Source organism: Rhyacophila brunnea, unplaced genomic scaffold (genome assembly GCF_057557595.1).
Source record: "Rhyacophila brunnea isolate RB1 unplaced genomic scaffold, BYU_Rbru_1.0 scaffold_15, whole genome shotgun sequence".
In the NCBI taxonomy this organism is placed as follows: domain Eukaryota; kingdom Metazoa; phylum Arthropoda; class Insecta; order Trichoptera; family Rhyacophilidae; genus Rhyacophila; species Rhyacophila brunnea.
Genome location: NW_028232806.1, coordinates 14,028,886 through 14,051,011, shown reverse-complemented (window position 1 = coordinate 14,051,011; position 22,126 = coordinate 14,028,886). Strand labels below are relative to the sequence as shown.

General features: G+C 35.6%; 1 protein-coding gene across 1 annotated transcript; it reads left to right on the top strand.

The window, feature by feature from the left end:
* Positions 1-993: 993 nt before the first annotated feature.
* Positions 994-7,028, top strand: LOC147074935 (uncharacterized). The gene is made up of 2 exons (XM_085943273.1): positions 994-1,051; positions 5,028-7,028. The coding sequence occupies exons 1-2, from the start codon at positions 994-996 to the stop codon at positions 6,500-6,502; spliced, it is 1,533 nt and encodes a 510-aa protein (XP_085799399.1). The 3' UTR covers positions 6,503-7,028.
* Positions 7,029-22,126: the final 15,098 nt, after the last annotated feature.

Below are 22,126 nucleotides of genomic sequence, written 5' to 3'. Positions count from 1 at the left end.
TTGCGACTCTGCATTTGAATTATGTTCCGAACCATTAAAAAATACATTATTAAAATACATGATTCATAGAATAGAAGGTAAAGCCAAATATACTATTGCTAACTTTGCATTCGAAACATACTCAGAATTCAAATCATTTTTAATATCTACATACGGTGACAACAAACATACCTCACAATTAGAATTAGAGTTAAGAAATTGTAAACAAAATTATAATGAACCTATAATTAATTTCATTCAACGAGTAGAAGCATGTACTAATAATTTGATAGGCGCAACGCGATTCTCAACTAGTGATGATAATGAGTTGAAAGGTCGAATTAAACAAATAGAAGATAGCGCATTAAATACATTTATTCTAGGTGCAAATACACAAATATCAATGGCGGTCAGACTTTCTAAGCCAAAGACTTTAGTTGAAGCTACAAATATAGCGATAGAAGAGGAAAAAGTATTAAGTGCCATTAAGGAAATGAACATTAATAATTCTAGAAACAATAACTATCATTCTAGACAGCCCAACGTAAATCCTTTTAGAAATTCTCAAATAAAACGGGAACATAACATTAATCAATTTATAGCTGACAACAGCACACCTCGTAATTACGCAAATAATGTAAAATTCTGTAGATATTGTAAAAAATCAGGTCACATATTAGAAGAGTGTAGAAAACGCCAATTCAATAATAAAAATCAAAATTCGCGAAACTTTTCTCCGAACGTTCAGAACAGTCATAACGGTCAAACATCTCAAACCCCGCGAAGTCAGTTTCAAAATCGTCAATCTCCACACAATACACAGAATAATCCTCAAAATAATTTAAACTCCCAGCACTCCCGGAATCCTGCCAATTCCAGGAACGTGCGAAACATTCAGGCAGAATATTCTCACTAGAACCTATTACGGCATATGTGGAATTACCATATGATAGTATAATAAGGAAATCCCTTAGGCTATTGCTTGATACTGGTGCAGATATTTCATTAGTAAAGATGAATTCCCTTAATGAGGAAGAATTGGTCAATGAAACCGAAATAATCACACTTAAAGGTATCGATAACTCTCCAAATCCTGTGAAAACTCTTGGCATAGTTAATTTGTTATTTCCATTGAAATATAAGCAATTAGAGCATACTTTCCATATGATTCCAAATGATGTCACCAATGTTCCATTAGACGGACTATTAGGTCATGATTTTTTCCTAAATAACCACGCGAAAATCGATTATGAAACGAATACGTTGATCATCCACAACGAAATCATTCCTATTTTTAATAATAATACTAATCCTATCTTTTCTCTTAATCCTAGATCCGAAACCCTTATAGAATTAATTGTCCAAAATCCAGAAATCAAACATGGTATAATACCAGATGTCCAAATCCTTCCAGACGTATATCTATCACGAGCTCTTACTACAGTACGTCCAGGAAATAAAGTCTATGCAACTATTCTTAATAATAGTGAAAAGTCAGTTAATATTTTATCGAACGAAATAACTCTTGAACCATTTGACGAGCGTGAAAGTTTTCTATTTTTTACAAACACATCTAGTAAAGATTCCTCTCGCAATCAACGGGTTGAGAAAGAATTACGGCTATCTCATCTGAACAATGAGGAAGCTGATTCAATTATATCATTATGCCACGAGTATAATAATATATTTCATTTAGATGGTGATCTATTAACCCATACCAACTCAACTCATCATAAGATACCTGTTACATCTCAAGTTCCAATATACACTAAATCATATAGGTATCCAGAAGTACACAAAATTGAAGTCCAAGACCAAATAGATAAAATGCTTTCTCAAAATATAATAGAGCATTCTACTTCACCATGGTCCTCACCACTTTGGGTCGTGCCTAAAAAGGACGATGCCTCTGGTAAAAAGAAATGGAGGGTAGTAATAGATTATAGAAAACTCAATGACGTCACTATCAATGATAGCTATCCAATACCTAATATTTCAGACATCTTAGATCAATTAGGTCATTCAAAATATTTTACAACGCTTGACTTAGCCTCCGGTTTTCATCAAATCCCTATGTCACCTGAAGACGCAGATAAAACCGCTTTCTCCACAAATCAAGGACATTATCAATTTTCAAAAATGAGTTTTGGTTTAAAAAATGCACCATCTTGTTTCCAAAGGCTAATGAACAATGTTTTATCCGGTTTACAAGGAATTAAATGCTTTGTGTATTTAGACGATATAGTTATATATGCAGATTCAATCGAATCTCATTCTCGAAAATTGCGCGAGATATTTCAGCGTCTCGATCAACACAACCTAAAGCTACAGCCAGACAAATGCGAATTTATGCGTCACGAAGTCGCATACTTAGGTCATATTATTTCCGAAGAAGGAGTTAAACCAAATCCCTCAAAAATCAATTCTGTTACCAATTTCCCTAGACCTAAGAATCCTAAAGATATCAAATCTTTCCTCGGAATGGTAGGATATTATAGGAAGTTCATTCCTAATTTTTCTAAAATCTCTCAAAATCTCACATGTTTGTTGAAAAAAGATGTAGTTTTCAATTGGACTAAGCTGCAGGAAGATGCTTTCCAATCATTAAAAACCAAATTAACAACAGAACCTATACTTCAATATCCCGATTTCACGCAACCGTTTAACCTCACAACGGATGCTTCTAACTTTGCTATAGGTGCTGTATTATCTCAAGGATCATTAGCAAAAGATTTACCAATTGCATATGCATCTCGTACATTGAATAGAGCTGAATCTAATTACTCCACGACAGAACGAGAACTATTAGCGATCGTATGGGCATGTAAACACTTTAGACCTTATCTATACGGTAGAAAATTTAAAATATTTACTGATCATCGCCCCCTTTCTTGGCTTTTTAACGTAAAAGACCCAGGTTCTAGACTCGTAAGATGGAGATTAAAATTAGAAGAGTATGACTATGAAATTATTTATAAACCAGGTAAACTGAACTCTAATGCTGATGCTCTATCACGAATCGAAAATCAAGGTGTAATCTTAATAAATAACCCTTCTACCTCCACTAGTATTCAATTATACAATGACTTTCTTGAAAAACAAAATGAATCTTTTAATACTAATTTAATTGAAATAGATGAATCAATTCTTAATCAAAAGCAATCCATCGCACACTGTATCTCTAATGATAAGTCTATGTCCAAAGGTCTTGCTCTCGAAATTAGTACCATGATCAATAATTACGATGAATTGTTAGATACACACTCTCAAATAGGTGATGTACTCAAATCAATAGTATCTAAAAACAACATTTACCATTTGATTACGAAACAAAATTTTTGGGAAAAACCAAGTTATATTTCTATTTTTCAAGCAATCTCTAATCTTAAAACTATCCTAATAAATAATAACGAACCATGTATCTCTTTTCCACAACTTGGGTGCGGTTTAGATAATCTTAATTGGGAAAAAATAAAAAAAATTATTCAGTATATTTTCCATAATGTAAATATAGATATCACGATATGTAATAACAAAATAATTAACCCTAAGCATGATGAAATACCCTCAATATTAAAGGAATATCATGACTCTCCTCTTAGCGGACATTCAGGATATCATAGAACTTTAAATCGTGTAAAACTAAAATATAAATGGACCAATATGCAAAAAGATATTAAAACATACATTAAACAATGCGAATCTTGCCAGAAAAATAAAATATCTCGTCAAAATCTTAAACAACCGATAGAAATAACTACAACTAGCCAAAAACCTTTCGAACGTATTGCTTTAGATATAGTAGGTCCCCTTCCTTTAACAGAAAATGGTAATAAGTACATATTAACTCTTCAAGATGACTTAACCAAATATTCTCAATGTTATCCTATTCCTAATCATGAAGCCGTTACTATTGCAACTCAATTGACTTCAAAGTTTATTTGTCAATTTGGAATTCCAGAAAAAATACTTACAGATCAAGGAAAGGATTTTACCTCTAATATTCTTAAGGAAGTAGCCAAACTTTTTAAAATAGAACAAATACAAACAAGCGCATATACTCCTCAAAGCAACGGTTCTTTAGAGCGCAGTCATGCTACTTTAGCTGATTATCTAAAACACTATATCTCTCCTAGCCAGACTGATTGGGATGAATGGTTACCCTTTGCTATGTTCAGTTACAACACTACTCCACATACTGCTACAAAATTTACACCATTTGAACTTGTTTATGGAAATCAACCTAAGTTACCAACAGCTATTAAAACATCCGAATTTAAGTACACATACGATTCATTTTTAGACAATCTTAAACTCAAACTTACAAAATCACATGAAATAGCAAGAAAAAATTTAATAAGAGAAAAAGAAAAAACACAAATTAGGCATAATAAAGACAAAACCCTACGAACATTCGAAATTGGCGATAAAATATATCTTACGAATAATGCTTCTAAATTAAATAAATCTAAAAAACTGTCCCCTAATTTCCAAGGACCTTACGAAATCATAAAGGTCAATGGTCCTCTAAATGTTACGATTAAGATAAAAAATAAATTAATTAAGGTACATACTAACCGAGTGAAACATGCTGTTTCAGATCCATCACAGTAAACACATACGCATTAGATTACGACAACCAAAATATCAACAAATCTCCTGGTCTTCTCTACGATAATTTGGGAAAACTTACATTCTACGACTCCAGCTGGAAGCTCATCACACATTACAACATAACCTTTTTAAATAATAAAATCAACCTAGCTGAACAGATCTATATCAAAACGTCTCACATTTGTCATTTCATATCTAGAAAAACCGAAAATAATATTTGCTCTTCTAAACTAGAATACTTAAAAAATAAAATTCCTGTTCTAATCAAACTGGAAAATACTATATCTCAATTGGTAGGACATTCTCAGAACCACACGCGATCAAAACGCGGACTCATAAACGTCATTGGTAGCATTAGTAAAACTCTCTTTGGAACGTTAGATTCTCAAGATGCTTGTTACTATGATGAAGCTATAAAAAAAATATATCTAAAGAAGATATCGAAATCTTGCATTTGCTTAAAGATCAAACTCAAGTTATAACAACCACTATCAATAATTTTAATCAAACTATTTCTAATCTTAATGATAATGAAAAAATATTCAATGCTAACATACGAAATTTTAACAAACACATACATACTATTCAATCAACTCAAGATGAAATAAAAACAATAGAATTAGTTTTATCACACTATACCTCATTAACATTTTTTATTAACGAATTGGAAATCGAATTGAATACCATTATATCATCTATCCTTTTTGCTAGATCAAATCAAATCCATCCATCTATTATCTCCCCAAACCAATTACTAGAAGAACTACGTAAAACTCAATCGCTTTTACCAGAAGGTTTTAGCTACCCCGTGTCATTAGATATCGAAAACATTCACTATCTATTAACCATTATTAATATAAAATTATATTATATCAATAAAAACATAATCTACAAAATTTCTATACCATACACTAATAACAATGTCTATGACTTATATCATTTAATTTCTTTACCTGTTTACACTCCAAATGGTTTCATATCTGTTCATCCATCTCAAAAATACCTAGCTTACTCCACAACAAAAATTCAATATACTCTATTACAAACACTAGAAAATTGTTATGAATTATCTAATCAAAATTTTATTTGTAAACAAATGAATGTAATACATACTAGCAATTCCAGACCTATTTGCGAAACAGAGTTAATAAATTCCAATATAATACCTAAATCTTGCATAGTTCAACAAACTTTTGAAAAATTAGACATTTGGTATAAACTATCAACAAATAACCAATGGGTATATGTCTTCTCAGAACCATCTACAATTACTTTAAGTTGTAACTCTAAAATAACCGATGTAACTTTATATAATGTAGGAATACTATCGTTGAAACCTGGATGTAAAGGTTATACAAAAAATGTCATGTTAACCACTGAAATTGTACAAACATATTCTAATTATAATGCTTTTATTCCTAATATAAATATACTAGATGATGATTGTTGTAAAGAAGAAATAAATAAAACAATCCCTTTTCCTCCCTTACAGCCATTACACTATGCTAACGCAGGATTAGAAAATCTGCACTTAATCTCACACAAAATAAACTCTATCTCAGATAATATAGACAATCTGTTAGATCAACCTAAATTCAAACAACAAATGAATACATACCAATATTTCATGTATATTATCTCTATATGTATTGTTATTTACCTCTTGTATAAACTGTATAATTTATGTAATAAGAAATGCTCTAAAATACTATCTATAGAAGGTGCCGATGACACAAATAGACCTGTCAATAATATATTCAATGTCTGCTTCAATAATCAAAATCCTCCAGATGATGTTGAACTAAGTGAAATAACAAATTTAAACCTAACTCAACCAAATGAAGTAAATGTTCACCCATCCACATCAACTGTTAGGAGAAGCGCAAGATTAATAAATAAAATTAATTAATATTATCTAACATAAACTCATGGCAAAATTGTCAACCATAAGTTTATTCTTTTAGGAGGGAGTTGTTATGTATACGCCCTTTTTTACTATATTTTATTCATTGTTATATTATTCTTTGTTACCCCTGTATAATATTGAGAAGCCCTGATGTATAATTATCAATACTTATCGTATTTACTCGTCGCGACATTATTTAAACTAACTAAGTGCTTTCCATTGTAATGTAAACAAACAATACTAAATTTCTAGCTAAATTACTTACTATCATAAACATACATCCCTGCATAATAAGTGCAACGTCCAAAACTTTCCTTTGTCTCATTCCATTATAAATTGCTAGATACTCACAAGTATCGACACCTCAGAGGCCAGTAATAATCCTAAGTTCCGACTGTCCAGGTCTATCCAGACTTCTCCGTATTCTGACTTGTAAGTAATGTAAGTGAAAATTATTATAACTGTACGTGTGATTTGTGTTGTGAATTGAATAAATAAACATAAAATAAATTATTAGTGTTTAATTATATTAAATCCATAACAATGGTATGAAGAAGAATCTATAAGCAAATGTATAAATAAATGTAGCATTAGGTATGTCGAATATAAATAAATTTAGTATGATTAAAAGTATAAATATAAAGTGTGCTTCATTTTTAATTAAAAAATTAGAAAACAAAAAAAACACCATTAATAATAAGAAATACTGTACAATAGATATTGAGAATTCTGAAAAATTCTTGAAATAGTTTCGATGGGAAATTATAATATGTCAGAATTACAAAACAAATATCAAGTAGGTATGAAGCGGTATTTATCAGTTTATGTATTTGTATGAATTTTAAAGTGATCAAACCTTCCGTGTAAATTTATTAAGAAACATCTCATTTATGTTGTTGTTGTTTCCACCAATTTGTAAATATATGTATTTTTAAGTGCTGAAATATTATATTTGCATATGAACATAGTACATTTTAAAGTATAAATCATATAATCTACTAATGTATTTGAAAAAATATCGCAGTTTAATATGATTTCACGAAGAAGTATTTTAAAGCGGTCCATACCTTTCGCGTGTATATGAACAAACATCGCATTTCAATGGTTTTTCAGCAATTTAATCTATAATACATGATATTTGCATATAAATTAGCATCACATTTTAAAATATGAATAATTAAATTCATTTTCAATCTAAGTACATTTAATTCTTACCGACTATGTGGAGCCATTGATAAAACATATTTTTGTAAATAATAAATCAATAATAGAAAATACATAATGCAACTCCCGATTTATAATTTGTTCTAAATAATATTCATTGCAACGCCACCCATTATCACAAATATTTATTCCGATGTTTAACACGTACGCATAAAAAGGTTATCCATCAACAGCGTAATAGATCCTCGTTCCCCTCTACGCCCTAGCATTATGACTGGTGACATTGTTACAACATAATGTTATAATTTACCTATTAATAAGTTACTCCCCTGTACCTCATAGTACTGTCAGGAATGTCAGTATTAAGTCCTCTAGGTGGCTTCCTGACGTCAATGATACACCCGTAGCGTAGCCATTGGTTATCGGAGGAATCATTCGGTAGATGTACGTGGCAGTGATGGATTAAGGACCGAGAAGAGTATAGGGAGTTATCGCTCGGCCTTCATCTAGCAGTGGATCGAGTGATGATGATGACGATCGATAATAATTATTGCTATTATTCAATTATTTAGTACTTAATATATTAATGATGGTGCATTAAGATGGACCCTAAAGTACTTTCAAAATAAATATCGCTAGTACGAATTTCACTTTGGCGCAATCGCTTGTTTGCGAATTAATTTTATTTTGACATTACAGTTATTTTTTTATAATAATTAATTGGCACGGTCGAACTCATATTCTTACTTACTTACTTCCTTCACGTTACGTCGTACCAGTACCCTTAATTCATCGCCACATCTCGCCTTCGCCATGTACGAGTTTCAGCGGTTAAATCACATTTGTAGCACCACTGCAGGGTGACCGAGGGTCGGCCGCGGCGACGTAGCCCTTGAGGTTGTGCACCAAGGGACGAAGTGTCGCACTCGATGCCGGCACCCGATACAAACGCCCGAGCCGCGTGACACCACGTGAAAATAATATTCAGACGAAAATGAATCACATTTTTATACATAATGTAGGTAGGTATATTATAAAATATTAAAAATCATTCGAGATACATATTATTTTTTTATTATACTAAACGTGTTGTAACATTGAAATACTGTTTACATTTTGTCAGAAAAACGTCCACATAAAATAAATAATGATTTTTGACACTGAATTTTTCTTTCATAATGAACAATTATTCATTCATTTTACTATTTAGTAGTAATTGATGACTCAATATAATATAATAATGTGTAGGTACTTTCTTACCGTGTTACATAAATTATTTTAAAGGTTTCGCCGGTTTACTTATAGGAAACATTTCCAATTCGTATGAAACACAAAATAGGTTTCCTGTTTTTGAATATGCTTGTAGCTTTACTCTTTTCTTTCCATATAATCCATTTCCGTTCCATGCAGCCCTAGTCATTTCTGTCATGTCTATATGCACAGTTCTATCCTTTACCTAAAACATACACCATAAGACATAAGATATTCAACAATATATAATTAATCCAGATGCACATTGATTAATGTAAATAAAAATGTCAGTAGTTTACGCCAGTGCTTCGCAACTTGTGTACTAATTTTACATAATATTGTATCTATGCCTTTAAATGTAAAAAGGTGAAAGCCCCTAATTTTAGCATAAAATACCAAATAAAAATCAATAGGTAAAGACAGTTCCAAATTTATAATTAAATTAAATAAAACCATCATGAAACTAAACATAAACTCATTTGCAAATTTGTTGTATGTAATATGAACACTTTTTTCGCTCTTTGAGGATTTTAGGTAAGTATTTGTATTTTGACGTATGTAATGCTTCCCATTATGACAACAATATTTGAATACATCAATAACTGTGTTTTCCTTGCCTTATCCCTTTGCATACGTTTTCTCCCTGTTTCACTCTCTCCTACACATTTACATATTATGTATCCATCAAAATCTATCAAAATATAGATACATTGTAATTACACAAATTTGACGGCCATCAATGGCGTCTTATAAAATAGAGTTGGTATTTTTAAAAAAAATCCACAGTGTCTATGTTGAGTGCATTGAATGGTCTCATTTCGGCCCTCGTAGTCCATTGCGTAAGGCGCTGGCCTTTCATCCGGGGGGTCCAGATTCGATTATCGGTATGGTCACAACATATTTATGTGATGAGAAGCCTGGGTGTTTGTGATTATTTCACTTATATTACTAAATACACTGTTTCGCCCATTGGTTTACCATAATATAGGATATGCTTTTAGCCAAGTTTACATAGATTTGATATAAACATTTCTGATACTTCGTAAAGCATTTGGAGCCATTCATTAGTCGGCGTGGAGATCCTATATATATGCCAACAGAGAACCTAGCGGAAAAATAAGAAGCTAGCAATTTGAGATTTTTTTTTGATAATTTACAATTCCAACTGTATTAAAATAATTATGTATCTGAAAACATTAAAAAGATTTATTTTAATTCAAAGATAAACGTAAAATTTAAAAAAAATGTAATAAAATATGAATCCGTTGCAAGATCACATCTGATTATCACATTATATTTTATGGTCATATTTATTATTAAAATTTAGTTTATTAAGTTTTCAATTTTTTGACGTTTAGATTTTTGACTCATTCATCGTTTTAATATTTTTCATATTTATTTTAAAAAACATCGATTTTTATAAAAATATAAATGTGTAAAACTTGAAATCCTTTTTATTTATATCAAATCAAGATTCAATATTGGGACCATGCCTAAAATAAAAGACTACATACATAATTCGAAATCGTCCTTGGGCCTTAGACCTTGTCTAGATGGCGCGATTTAATTCGCACGTAAAAACTCGCGCGCATACGTAACCTCATTGAGCAGTCCACATGCACTCGCAGTGTATCATCTCTCGCAAACATTCAATATTCTCATCAACGCGACGTTTTTATAGCCATTCTAAAATTAATTACGACCGCTTCGAGCTCTAAACTACAGTTTTATAGCCATTTCAAAATCAATTACATGACATTGGTTGTACAAAGCCGAGAATATATATATTGATAGCGTGCTTGCTGATATTAAATCTCAGGATCTTTGTGTCACGACTGAGATGCGCTCGTTTTTATGCCCATTAAAAATGTATTACGAAAACAAATGAAACGCGTTGTATGGACGTAGCACACATTTGGTATTCGAGCGTAAAGTGCGGTGAGACACGCGCCACCTAGACAAGGTCTAACTAATGACTCTGCAATGCGCTTTAAGATAAATTATTTATAAGTGTTTATGATGAAATGTGACTTTGTGATGCATTATCCAATAATTGCTATGCCAATATATTTATTGTTATCTAAATTAATAAATTACCGAGCCACTAAACAAAATAATACATTTATACACCAGAATAATATAATTATTTTGGATGAATACCTTTTTAATTGTGCATTTCTTATCGACCTCTGCAACTGATTTCATAAGTAAAATAATATATTGTCTTCCCGGATTACATATATTTGCATCTTGCATGGAATATAGATGACGAAACTGGTTGTCTTTGAATTGATATACAGTCACTTTAAACTGAAACATTTTAATAATATTAGGATACAATAAGAGGAAAAAAACAGATTTTAATGGTATCCATCTTCTTGATTGGAATAAGATCATATTACCTAATATATACCTATAATTAACCATGTCCGATCCTAAAAAAATCATACATGCCTCCACAGAGTAGATGTTGTGTTAACAGATTTTCGTTTTACAATAAATGGATGTTAGTCACTTTGAAAACACGTCGGAGAAATATATAACCACTCAGTGTTGCCAACTAGTGGCGCACTCAGGATTTAACATTGGGTGGGCGAAGGAGGAGAATATAAATTAGTCCCATAGGCTCTTTTTCTTCTTCATATAAATATTTTTACATATTTTCACTATACACGGCGGTATATTTTACAGTTTCTCCTAGTTTTTATTAAATTGGAAGCATAGTGGCGGTAACGATTGAGCGTGTCATCAGCGACTGGTGGATTGGAAGTGACTAACAGTGACCATGCTGGACATGTGCGGCTAGTATACTAAAACATTACTCAAATGACATCGACTGTGCTACCCGCTTGGTCTAGAGAACTACAATATGTATGCCGAATTCCACTGAAAAAAATGTTCTTTTGATTTACTACCACCGACTGTAGTGGGTGTAGTCGTTCTTTGCGACGAATGTTTATCGTCGATTTTTGGTTTTTTTATTGAGGTTCCAAAATATTAATTGAAAATGGAGGGAAAAAAGTATTATTGCATTTAGCTTATACACAAACCTACTCAACACAACACAGCCTAATTTCTCGTTTATCGGTGTTTTGTGTATTGCACTCGGTGTACCTACACCATTGCCTATGTTCCCTCTAAGGCATGGTTTCCCAAACAATGGGTCGCGTGCAAATATTGAGCGGGCCCTCGCCACTGTATACATGAATTTAAAAAATAGGAAGTGATAAATTTGATATTTCATTCAGCTAGCTGAGGTAATTTTCAATACAATAGATTCCTATATAAAAGAAAAAAATTTACAGTGGAAGAACTGTATCGGTATATGCACTGACGGTGCGCGGGCTATGTGCGGGAAAAATAGCAGTGTGGTTACGAGAGTTCTTGAACAAAGTCCCTGTGCTTTGTGGACACACTGTAGCATTCATAGGCTAGCACTGGTTTCCAAAGCATTGCCCGATGATTTCAAAACAGTACTTGATACAGCTGTGAAAATTGTAAATTATATTAAAACAAAACCCCTACAAGCCCGCCTATTTGAAAAACTATGTGAAGAAATGGGTAGCCGTCATACATCTCTTCTTCTGAATACAGAAGTTCGCTGGTTATCCAGTGGAAAAGTACTTAGTACTTAAATTAGTGGAATTGCTTAATGAAGTTACAATTTACTTGGAAGGAAAAACTGAATGCATTAAACATCTACTGGACGAAGAATTCATTCTCAAGATCACTTTTTTCGCGGATATTTTTTTGAAATTAAACGAACTTAATTTGTATTTTCAAGGATCAAACGGAATAGACATTTTTGCAGTTCACGATAAAATTCGAGCGTTCATGAAAAAGCTTATGTTATGGAAAAGTTGTATTGAGGATGGCAAGTATGATTGTTTTGAAACACTTGAAACTTTTATTATTGAAAACCACGTGCAGCCTAAGATGAACGTACTGTCTGAAATTTCCAGTCATTTATCACTGTTAATAAATAACTTTGACGACTATTTTGGGGAAGAGATGAAAAAGTTTGATTCGTTGCGTTGGATTTGTAACCCATTTCAAGACGACTTACCAACTAGTATGTCAACAAAAGCAAGTAAAAAACTCATTGATTTATCAGAAGATACGTCACTGAAAAATAATTTCAATCGTAAACAGTTAACGAAATTCTGGCTCTCAGTTGCTGATTATTATCCTTGCTTGTTCGATGAAGCTATGAAAGTCCTCCTCCTCTTTACTACTTCATATCTATGTGAGGTCGGATATTCGGCTATGGCTAACATTAAAACTAAATACCGAAATAAATTGGATATATCAAACTCACTGCGATTAAACGTAACTAAAGTTGAAGTTGATGCTAAAACTGTAATGAAGAAAAATAAGAAACAAATACATCCTTCTCATTGAAATAACTTTGTAAAAAAACGTTCCAGGTGTAGGTATTTGAGTAATAATTTTTTTTATTTTAGTTGTGTTTCTTATTTCAACAGTCTTTCATTCATATTGGTAACACCTATAAAAATATTTTTTTTATTTCAATTAGAACAAATAAGACAGCATTAAGTAGTTCCACGACTCGCTACTAGGGAATCTGAGCATTTTCTCTAAGACGGCTAAGAAGTGGGTCCCAATATTGGAAATTTTTGTTAGATGGGTCGGAGCCCAGTCAACTTTGGGAACCACTGCTCTAAGGTGTCCGCGTGTATGCGCTCACACCTACCAAAATATGTCCGCACACATGTTTTCATCCCCCGCACAGTCCTCACACAAAAATATTGTAAAAGAAAGTTTCAAGAAGGGATCACCATATCCGTCCCGTTCTATAGCATGCCAAAGTACACGAAAAAAAGATAGGTACGTATTTTAGTTTTTATCAATGACCACCTATGTGTCCGGTCCTCTACGTCTTTAACATGTTTCAACTTGCAAGAAACATTGTCAGTACAGTCTAATAGTAGTCCTTATTGTGAAAACATCACAGTTCTTATAATATTTTTTAAACGATAAAAATGTTCGTGCAAAAAGCACACAAAAAGCTACTTAAAGTATTTATAATACAAAACTAATAATCAATTGTTGTAATAAATAACTACAGGTGTGTTTACTGTAGGTAACAAACAATTCAAGTGAACAATACGATTACTTGCACAGTTACATAATATTATATAGTACAGTAATTATTATACTTATTAATTATAGAAAACTTATCCCCTAAAAATGTCAAAAAGGAGTGGATGTGATATTTCAAATGCTATCATTAAGAATAAATCCTGCGATAAATTTAAATTGGAATAGCTCTCTGAAATCGTCGAAGCACAAATGTCATCTTCAATGCATTCGCAAAAAGTAAAAATTGGTGGATATATTTGTTTATCATATGCTCCGCAGCAAATATGCTAGGAGAATTCACGCCTGGAAAGAAGTGGATTGAATGGGGTTAGATATTAAACTTAAAGGCATTTAAGTCAAAAAATACACCGGGATGCTGTTATGAAATTGAAAAATTTGAAAAGAGATGGTTTTTTGGAAATAATGACGGAAACACCCGAAGAACGAAAGAATAGGATTGAGATCGTTGAGCGCAAAAAATCTGGTTGCGATTTAGTCAGTGTTAATCGATAATGTACTATTGGCTATAAAAATAAAAGCTCCTACGCCTTCTGTTCAAGATATTCATACTGATCATGTAATCAATGACATTAATATGGACGAAGCATCTGGGAATAAGAATGACACTCACTTTTTTGTCGGGTCTGCCGAATGGCATAATCTGTTCTAACGCCATTACAATAATGGTGATATTGCTATAAATTCCCGATTCTTTTTGTCGGGTCTGCCAATTGGTTCGGTTCGAACGGGTTCGCTCAAATGAACATTGACACTAGAAACACTGTTCTAACGCCATTACAATAAAGGTGATATTGCTATAAATTCCCGATGCGTGATATCGCATAATGGAAATTGCGTGACGTCTACCTATACATGTGCGAATGTCGCTGTGCGTGAATTTACTTGCTAGCTACTGTATTGAGTGCATTGTCCATTAATAATGTCATTGCATGTAATACACGGATATTCCCGAATATTATGCGTTTGAATTCGACTTGAATTTTAAACTTTTTCATAAAAAAGAAATTGTATGTGTGTGTTTGTGGGGGGGGGGGGTGCAAATTTACCGCACCGGATGACACCAACCCTGCACGGATGCGTTAATGATCCGCACACACAATAGAAAAATTAGACTGAACGTTGACCATGGCCCCACATCCTGAAACGGGCCCTCAGGCTAGGATATTTGGCGGCCCCCCTACCTACCGCTAAGATTAAAGGTAGTGTGAAACACTACATTAACGTTTTTCAAATTGTGTTTTAGTTCAAATTAACGGTATCTACTTATAGTTAGAGTTACTATTCATACTTCGGCGTGAACGGTTGTTTGTTTCGGTTATCGCTTAAAAGTTAATAATCACTTAGTCTAATTACCCATTAATTATACCAGTTTCTTTAATTACGTTATCATAACAGTATAATAGAATAATTACATGTTTATTTAAATATTAGTACGTGTAATTTGACATTATAATAATAATTATTAATATTTCATATCTTAATATTTATCGTTTGTGCAGTAAGTATAAATAGATATTTCGTTCAGTGATGCAACGAACACCACCTGATCCTGGGCCAAGCACTAGTTCGGCTCAAACGGTGGTTGGGAGTATGGAGAGCGTACCTTCGGAACATCCCAAAAAGAAGATTCTACGTCCCAAGAAACCTGGGACTGATGAAGACTCCCCAGCAGACTCTGATGTTCTAGTCCCATCAACACGAAGCGCTTCAACCACTATCCTAGATTGCATTACTCCCCCACCAGGTCAGACAGGCGAAAATAATTCAGCATTAACCCATTTAAAGGCCATTCAAGAGGCGCTCAAATCAAAGGCTGCTCCTAAATTAATGTACGAGCAAGTATACCAAGCAACACTAGCCTTGTCACTGGCTCTTGGAGACATGAACACGAGCCTTTTAAAAACAGAACACTTAGCAGCCTCCCGAGAAATGGAACTAGAAAACCTGAGCCTTTGGATGGCATTAATGCAAGATTTGCTCACAGAAAAATCCAAAACAATTACAGCCTCGCGTGCGGAGATCGAAGTCCTCAATACTTCAAATCTTCACACAAAGCGCCGGTTGACGCCTGAAATAACCATCCCGACATGGTCAACGGTAGTCAGCCGACGTTCAATGCCTCCTTTAGCTCCACCACCACCTAGCCAACACCAGGCTCGTCCGGGTATCCTATTCTTCCCTACGACGGAGGGCAATAAAACTTCAATATTGAATAAGACCATTCTAAAATCTAATGTTGCCCCCTTAGCTCTGGGTGTTCAAATCACAGGGATCCGCAAAATTCTAAATGGAGGAATTATTGACTCACTGCCCCTGGTATTGCGAAGCTGGCTTGCGCACTGAAATCGCCGGACGCAAGAAACCCCGAGTAATTATATTCAACTTGCCGGCGACAACAACCGAAAAAGAGCTCCAGGAAGCGATATTCAAGTCCACAAAGGACAAATCGGGCCTTTCTGAAACAGACTGTGTTAAGGCAATCAGCCTCAGCCATAAGGCAGGTCCAAAGGGCACGGAAAAGTGCCATTTTATTGCATTTGTACCACCCATTGTAAGGCATGCCTTGATTGCTGATGATCGTCTCTTCATGGGATGGGAATCTTACCCAGTCCAAGATTTTCTGGGGGATATAAAATGTTCTAATTGCCACTTGTACGGACATATGGCAAAATTGTGCTCCGCCAAGGTTTCAACGTGTTCTCACTGTACTGAGGTAGGTCACAATCGCGCAGACTGTCCCGGAAAGGAGATCGCTCCAAAATGTGTCGCCTGCCACCGCCATAAACGTCAAAATTATCATCCGACTCACAGTACTTCTTGCCCAGCCCGTCTGTATGTGGAGGAACGAGAACGAGCTATGACAGACTATGAATTAAAATGATTTTCTTTGCTCAACTAAACGTGGGCAAGAGAAAGGTCAGCACACTGGAGTTGGAGACCTTGATGCTCAAGAAGGGCATGAATGTAGCGCTTGTGCAAGAGCCATATCGCTGGTGCTCTAAAATGGGGTTTGGTTCCGGTCGTGTCGTCAGTGCCTCTCCTTCCAAAGCCTGTATAATTGTTGCTGACCCTCAGTTAGGGGTACTCCACCTCTCTCACCTTTCAAATGAATATATTGCGTGTGCTGAAATCACCGCCCCTGAAGGGAGTACAGTTATAGCAATCTCAATGTATTTCAGCTATATGAGTCCGACGAAAGAAATGGCCATGCTGCTAGATGCAATCCTCCGCGATATCAGCGACAGAGACGTCGTCATTGGAGCCGACGCTAACTCGCAGTCTCCATTTTGGGCACCTGTTGACCATCCCACGGGTGGCGGCAAATATATTGAAAAACTGATAGCAGAGCGCGATCTCTCGATCATCAACAACGCTAACAGCCCGCCTACTTTTGTAACGAGGCGAGGGAGTTCTCATATTGACATTACGCTGGTGTCTGGCCGAACCCTCAGTCGAGTTAGTGACTGACGGGTGGAAGAAGACTCCTCCATTAGCGATCACAGATTGTTAAAATTTACGCTTGCTATGTGCTCCACACCACTTGGTGTATCTGTCGCATCCCCAGAACTTGCACGACGATTTCGTTCGAAACATGGGGACTGGGAAAATTTCGAAAGTGTCATCATTATAAAACTAGATAGAGCTTCCAGGAAACCTCTTCTCAATGCTCACGCTTCCGCTTCACGACTGTCTGACATCATTATTAATGCTGCAGAATCCTCTTTGGGTCGTTGCAAGCCCAAACCTCCAGGACTACCAGCCTGGTGGACAGAACACATCTCTGATCTCCGATCACTCAACAAAAAAGCTAGGTGTTCACTCCAATCTGCGCACCGCTCCAGACTACCACCGCACACCACTGAACTGCTGGCTTCAGCACACAGATGTACCAGAAGTAAATACAAGGATGCCATTCTCCAAGTAAAAAAAGGATCACTGGCGCGACTTTGTCACTACTGAGGGTGGCTCGGACCCCTGGGGTCTACCGTGTTGCGCGATTAAGATTGGACTTCGCCCAACCAAGATCGTCAGTGGCATTGAGCGACCTCTAGGTCGTGGATTCACCAGTACGCAGCTTGAAACAACCACGATTCTACTTGATGCCCTCATACCACAGGATGATCCTTCCACGGATGATACAATTCTTCACCAGACCCGTATTGTGGCAGCGCTCCCATACCAAGTCTCCTCTTCGCCATTGCCATACGGGAATGAAATCGGTGGCATTTTTCAAAGCCTTCAGGCTGGGAAAGCACCTGGCTATGATTGTATTGACAATTTGATGGCCAAGCATGTTTGGGCTGTTGCCTACATTTAGCAAGGTGCTAGAGCGTCTTATGTGCACACAACTTGAGACTCACCTCGCAGAGACTGCACCACTCTCCCCGAACCAATTTGGCTTCAGGCCGGGTAAATCCACTGAGGATGCGATTCGAAAAGTTATCAACTACACTGAAACAGCAACAAATAAATACGTACTAGGCATTCTTTTAGACATAGCGGGTGCTTTTGACAGTGCCTCCTGGCCATTAATATTGTGTAAACTTCGATTAAAACGTGTTTCGAGAGACATATATGTACTAATCCAAAATTATTTCAGCGACAGATCTATATTATATGATACCGGCAATACAATAATATCTAAGAAATCCACAATGGAGTGTCCCCAGGGATCAGTTCTTAGATCCCTTCTATGGAATATCCTTTTTGATGACCTTCTGTCGATCCCGCTTCCAAACGACTGCAGTATTATTGCCTATGCAGATGACGCGCTTCTTCTTGTGAGTGCGAACAGCCGCAATGGTCTTGAGCTAGCTGCTAACGAGGCTTTGGAAACCATTATGACCTGGGGTTTTACTAACAAACTCACTTTTGCTCCGCATAAAACAGAATCCATCCTTCTCAAGGGAGCAACCAACCTCACTTCAAGATCGCCCACCATCCGTATGGGTAGTACTTTAGTTAAAGTCAAAGATAAGGTTACATATCTAGGCATTTTACTGGATGACAAATTATCATTTCTGCACCACGTCAAAACATCGGTGGCTAAAGCCAAAGTAGCTTACCATCGGGTCTCTTGGCTTACTGGAAGTACTTGGGGTCTTAATTTCAGACCTCTTAAAATAGCTTACGATGCAATCTTTATGAGTATCGCCGGATATGCCGCCAGCACGTGGTATCATAGATGTAAGTAATTGTCTATCCGGAAAACTCTTCTCAGCGGTCAACGCTCAGCATTACTTGCCCTCACTAAGGCTTATAAGACGACTTCTACCGATGCGTTGCCTGTCCTTGCTGGAGTGCTTCCGTTAGACCTGCACATTCAAATCCGTGGTGCCACGACCGCCTTGCTCGGAGGTCTGGGGGCGGAGGTTGGTGATATCTTTATATCGCCGCCTTTAGGACTTGGATCCATGAGCCGGTGCGCTCGAAAACTTATTGTACGCGACCTGGCGTAAGACACGGCGCTGCGTGCGTGGCAGGGGCGATGGACCACTTCTTCCAAGGGCAGACAAACGCATTTGTTTTTTCCTAATATAAAGTGGCGCATGGAGATAACCAGATTGACTCTAGACCATTGGACTTCTCAGTTCTTAACCGGACACGGTGGTTTTGCCTCCAAGCTATGTCAGCTTGGCCTAATAGAATCTCCGACTTGCTTATGTGGCGAATTGCAGGATGCCGATCACATCCTCTAGGAGTGTCCCCATATGTCGGTTGAAAGGGAAAAGCTTCTCAAGTCGGTCCGACCCTCAGTTGGACCGGTCGGCCATTGCGACTTGGTATCTACGAGGGAAAATTTCTCAGCTTTTAAAAATTTTGCGGCATTTTACGGCGAGCAAGAAGGTCTTTTCTCATCGAGAATTGACCGTAATACATTATATGGAAGTAGGGATCACGCACACTCTAGTGCACGCCAACCAAGGTCTTGGGAAGTTGCTCCTGGGATACTTTCGGCACAAATTTGAACAGCGCCTATCGTTTGTTACGCCACGGTATACGCCTGCATAACGGGTGTGGAGACGTGGCGGGTGGTGGAGGGAAAAGCAAGATATCTACTTATACAGTGAATTATTGGCGATTTTAATAATGGAGCTGTCGAGTATCGACACATAATAATCAGAAAATATATTGCGCAATTATATAATTTAAAATGTTCATGGCTATGAAGTATAATAGCGCCGCAGGCGACTTTTTATTATTAAAGCTAATTTATGATGTGTGTTTATCTCACTTATCTGGTCAACCCGACAACCCGGACCCCCAGGCTAGAGCCCTGTTAGCCCTCCCAGCCATGACTTACACCACTCCAGAATTCGGGTGGACACCGAGATTTTTTGACAGTTCCATTACGGATTGGGTTTCTAAAAAAACCCGACATTAATGTTTCGAAATTTTTGTGTTTGAAATTAAAATCTAAGAAGTTTTTCTAAAAAGGGTGCTGGAGAATAATTACATATCATTTTTTTGCCGTGTTTTATTTTTGTCTAAGCCCAAGGTATAGTTTATTGCCTTTCAGTTTCAATGTTTAAAATCATTCTGATAATTTTCATGTTTGAGAGGTGTCAGGGCCCCTTGCCCCCCTGGGTGCGCCACTGTTGCCAACCGTACTATAATTATAGTATCTGTACTTTAATTTTGGTCCGCGTACTATGTACGATATAAAACAGGTATAAGTACGCCTAAAATACTATAATTTTGAATATTGGAAAAAAATATGTAACATGTACTAAAATTGCGATATTTCCGTTCAATAAATTGATGCAAAGTACTATAATTTTGCAATATAAGAAGATTTGGAGAACTTGGAAAAAATTTGCTCGAAAAATGAAATTTCTTGAATTCTTCGGTAAGCGTTTTTGGTTGGAAGAGGTACCTAAATAAGAAGGGGTCTCGGAGTTTCTCAAATTCTCCAATATTTTTTTCTGAGAAACAATAAACCTATTCATTTTCAACAGATGACAACGCGTACTATATTTTTTCCCCAAATACTATAATTTTGGAAGCTCTGTACTATAATTCCACTTTGAAAAGATGGCAACACTGTAAACCACTAGAAAAAAAAAAGAAAAAACCGACACCCAGCATTATTCGAACCTGCGCCTCCTGAAATTGTATTTTAAATCAAAGTATTTTATGTGCCTTAATTACCAACCGGTGTCCGGATCACAAATTGTTGCTATTACGTACTTTCACTTGCTAATATTTTAATAATCTATTTCTCGTATTCAATGTCAATACACGTCAGAGAAATTAAATAGGACACCATTTATACCTTAGTGGTCAAAAAAAAGCACATGAACGCGAATCTCAGGGAGCGCAGGTTCGAATCCTTCTAGGTGTCATATTGTTTTTCAAAAGGATTTTTTCTTGTGGTTATATATTTCTCTGACGTGTTTTCAATTTATGCATGTCCAATAAAGAATGTTAAACATACATTATTTTGAAAACACTTCAGAGAAAATATATCATAACCCATAGAAAAAAAAACTTTTGAAAAAAGTAAGACACCCCACCCCGCAGGAATCGAACCTGCACCTCTCGGGTTTACTTAATTGCGACAAATTAAAAACTAATGGGTCTTTCTTTCAAAGAATGTTAAATTCTTAAATCTTGTGAATAATGCGTTTAATAATGGAAATGGTTTAATACGCCTTTATAGTAATATATTCATCAGCGTGATCCATTATAGCAGGGATAGGCAGTGCGTCGATCGCGGACATTCCACAGGAAAACATTAATAAATGTAAATTCCTATCCTTGCAATTTGACGAGTCTGTAGATTACACGGATATTGCACAACTATGCGTTTTTATTCGATTGGTTTTTGAAGAAATGTCTGCTTCAGAAGAATTATGAACAGTTTTACCACTGAAGAAACGAACCAGAGGAGAAGATATATTTTATGCATTTGAGTCGTATATTAATCGTACTCGATTTCCTATTCATAAACTGGTATCGGTAAAGACTGATGGAACTCCTGCTATGGTTGGGAATCTTATGTTAAAATGATGAAGCAATACCCACTTTTATCAGTTATCATTACATTATAAATACACCTGTGGGTCTATTCTATACTTATCGACC

What these genes read in the sequence shown, in the direction of transcription:
- LOC147074935 (XM_085943273.1), top strand. Translation starts at nt 994, where the DNA reads ATGAATTCCCTTAATGAGGAAGAATTGGTCAATGAAACCGAAATAATC. An exon ending in CGAAATAATCACACTTAAAG is followed by an intron (nt 1,052 to 5,027) that starts GTATCGATAACT and finishes ATATATCTAAAG; the next exon opens with AAGATATCGAAATCTTGCAT.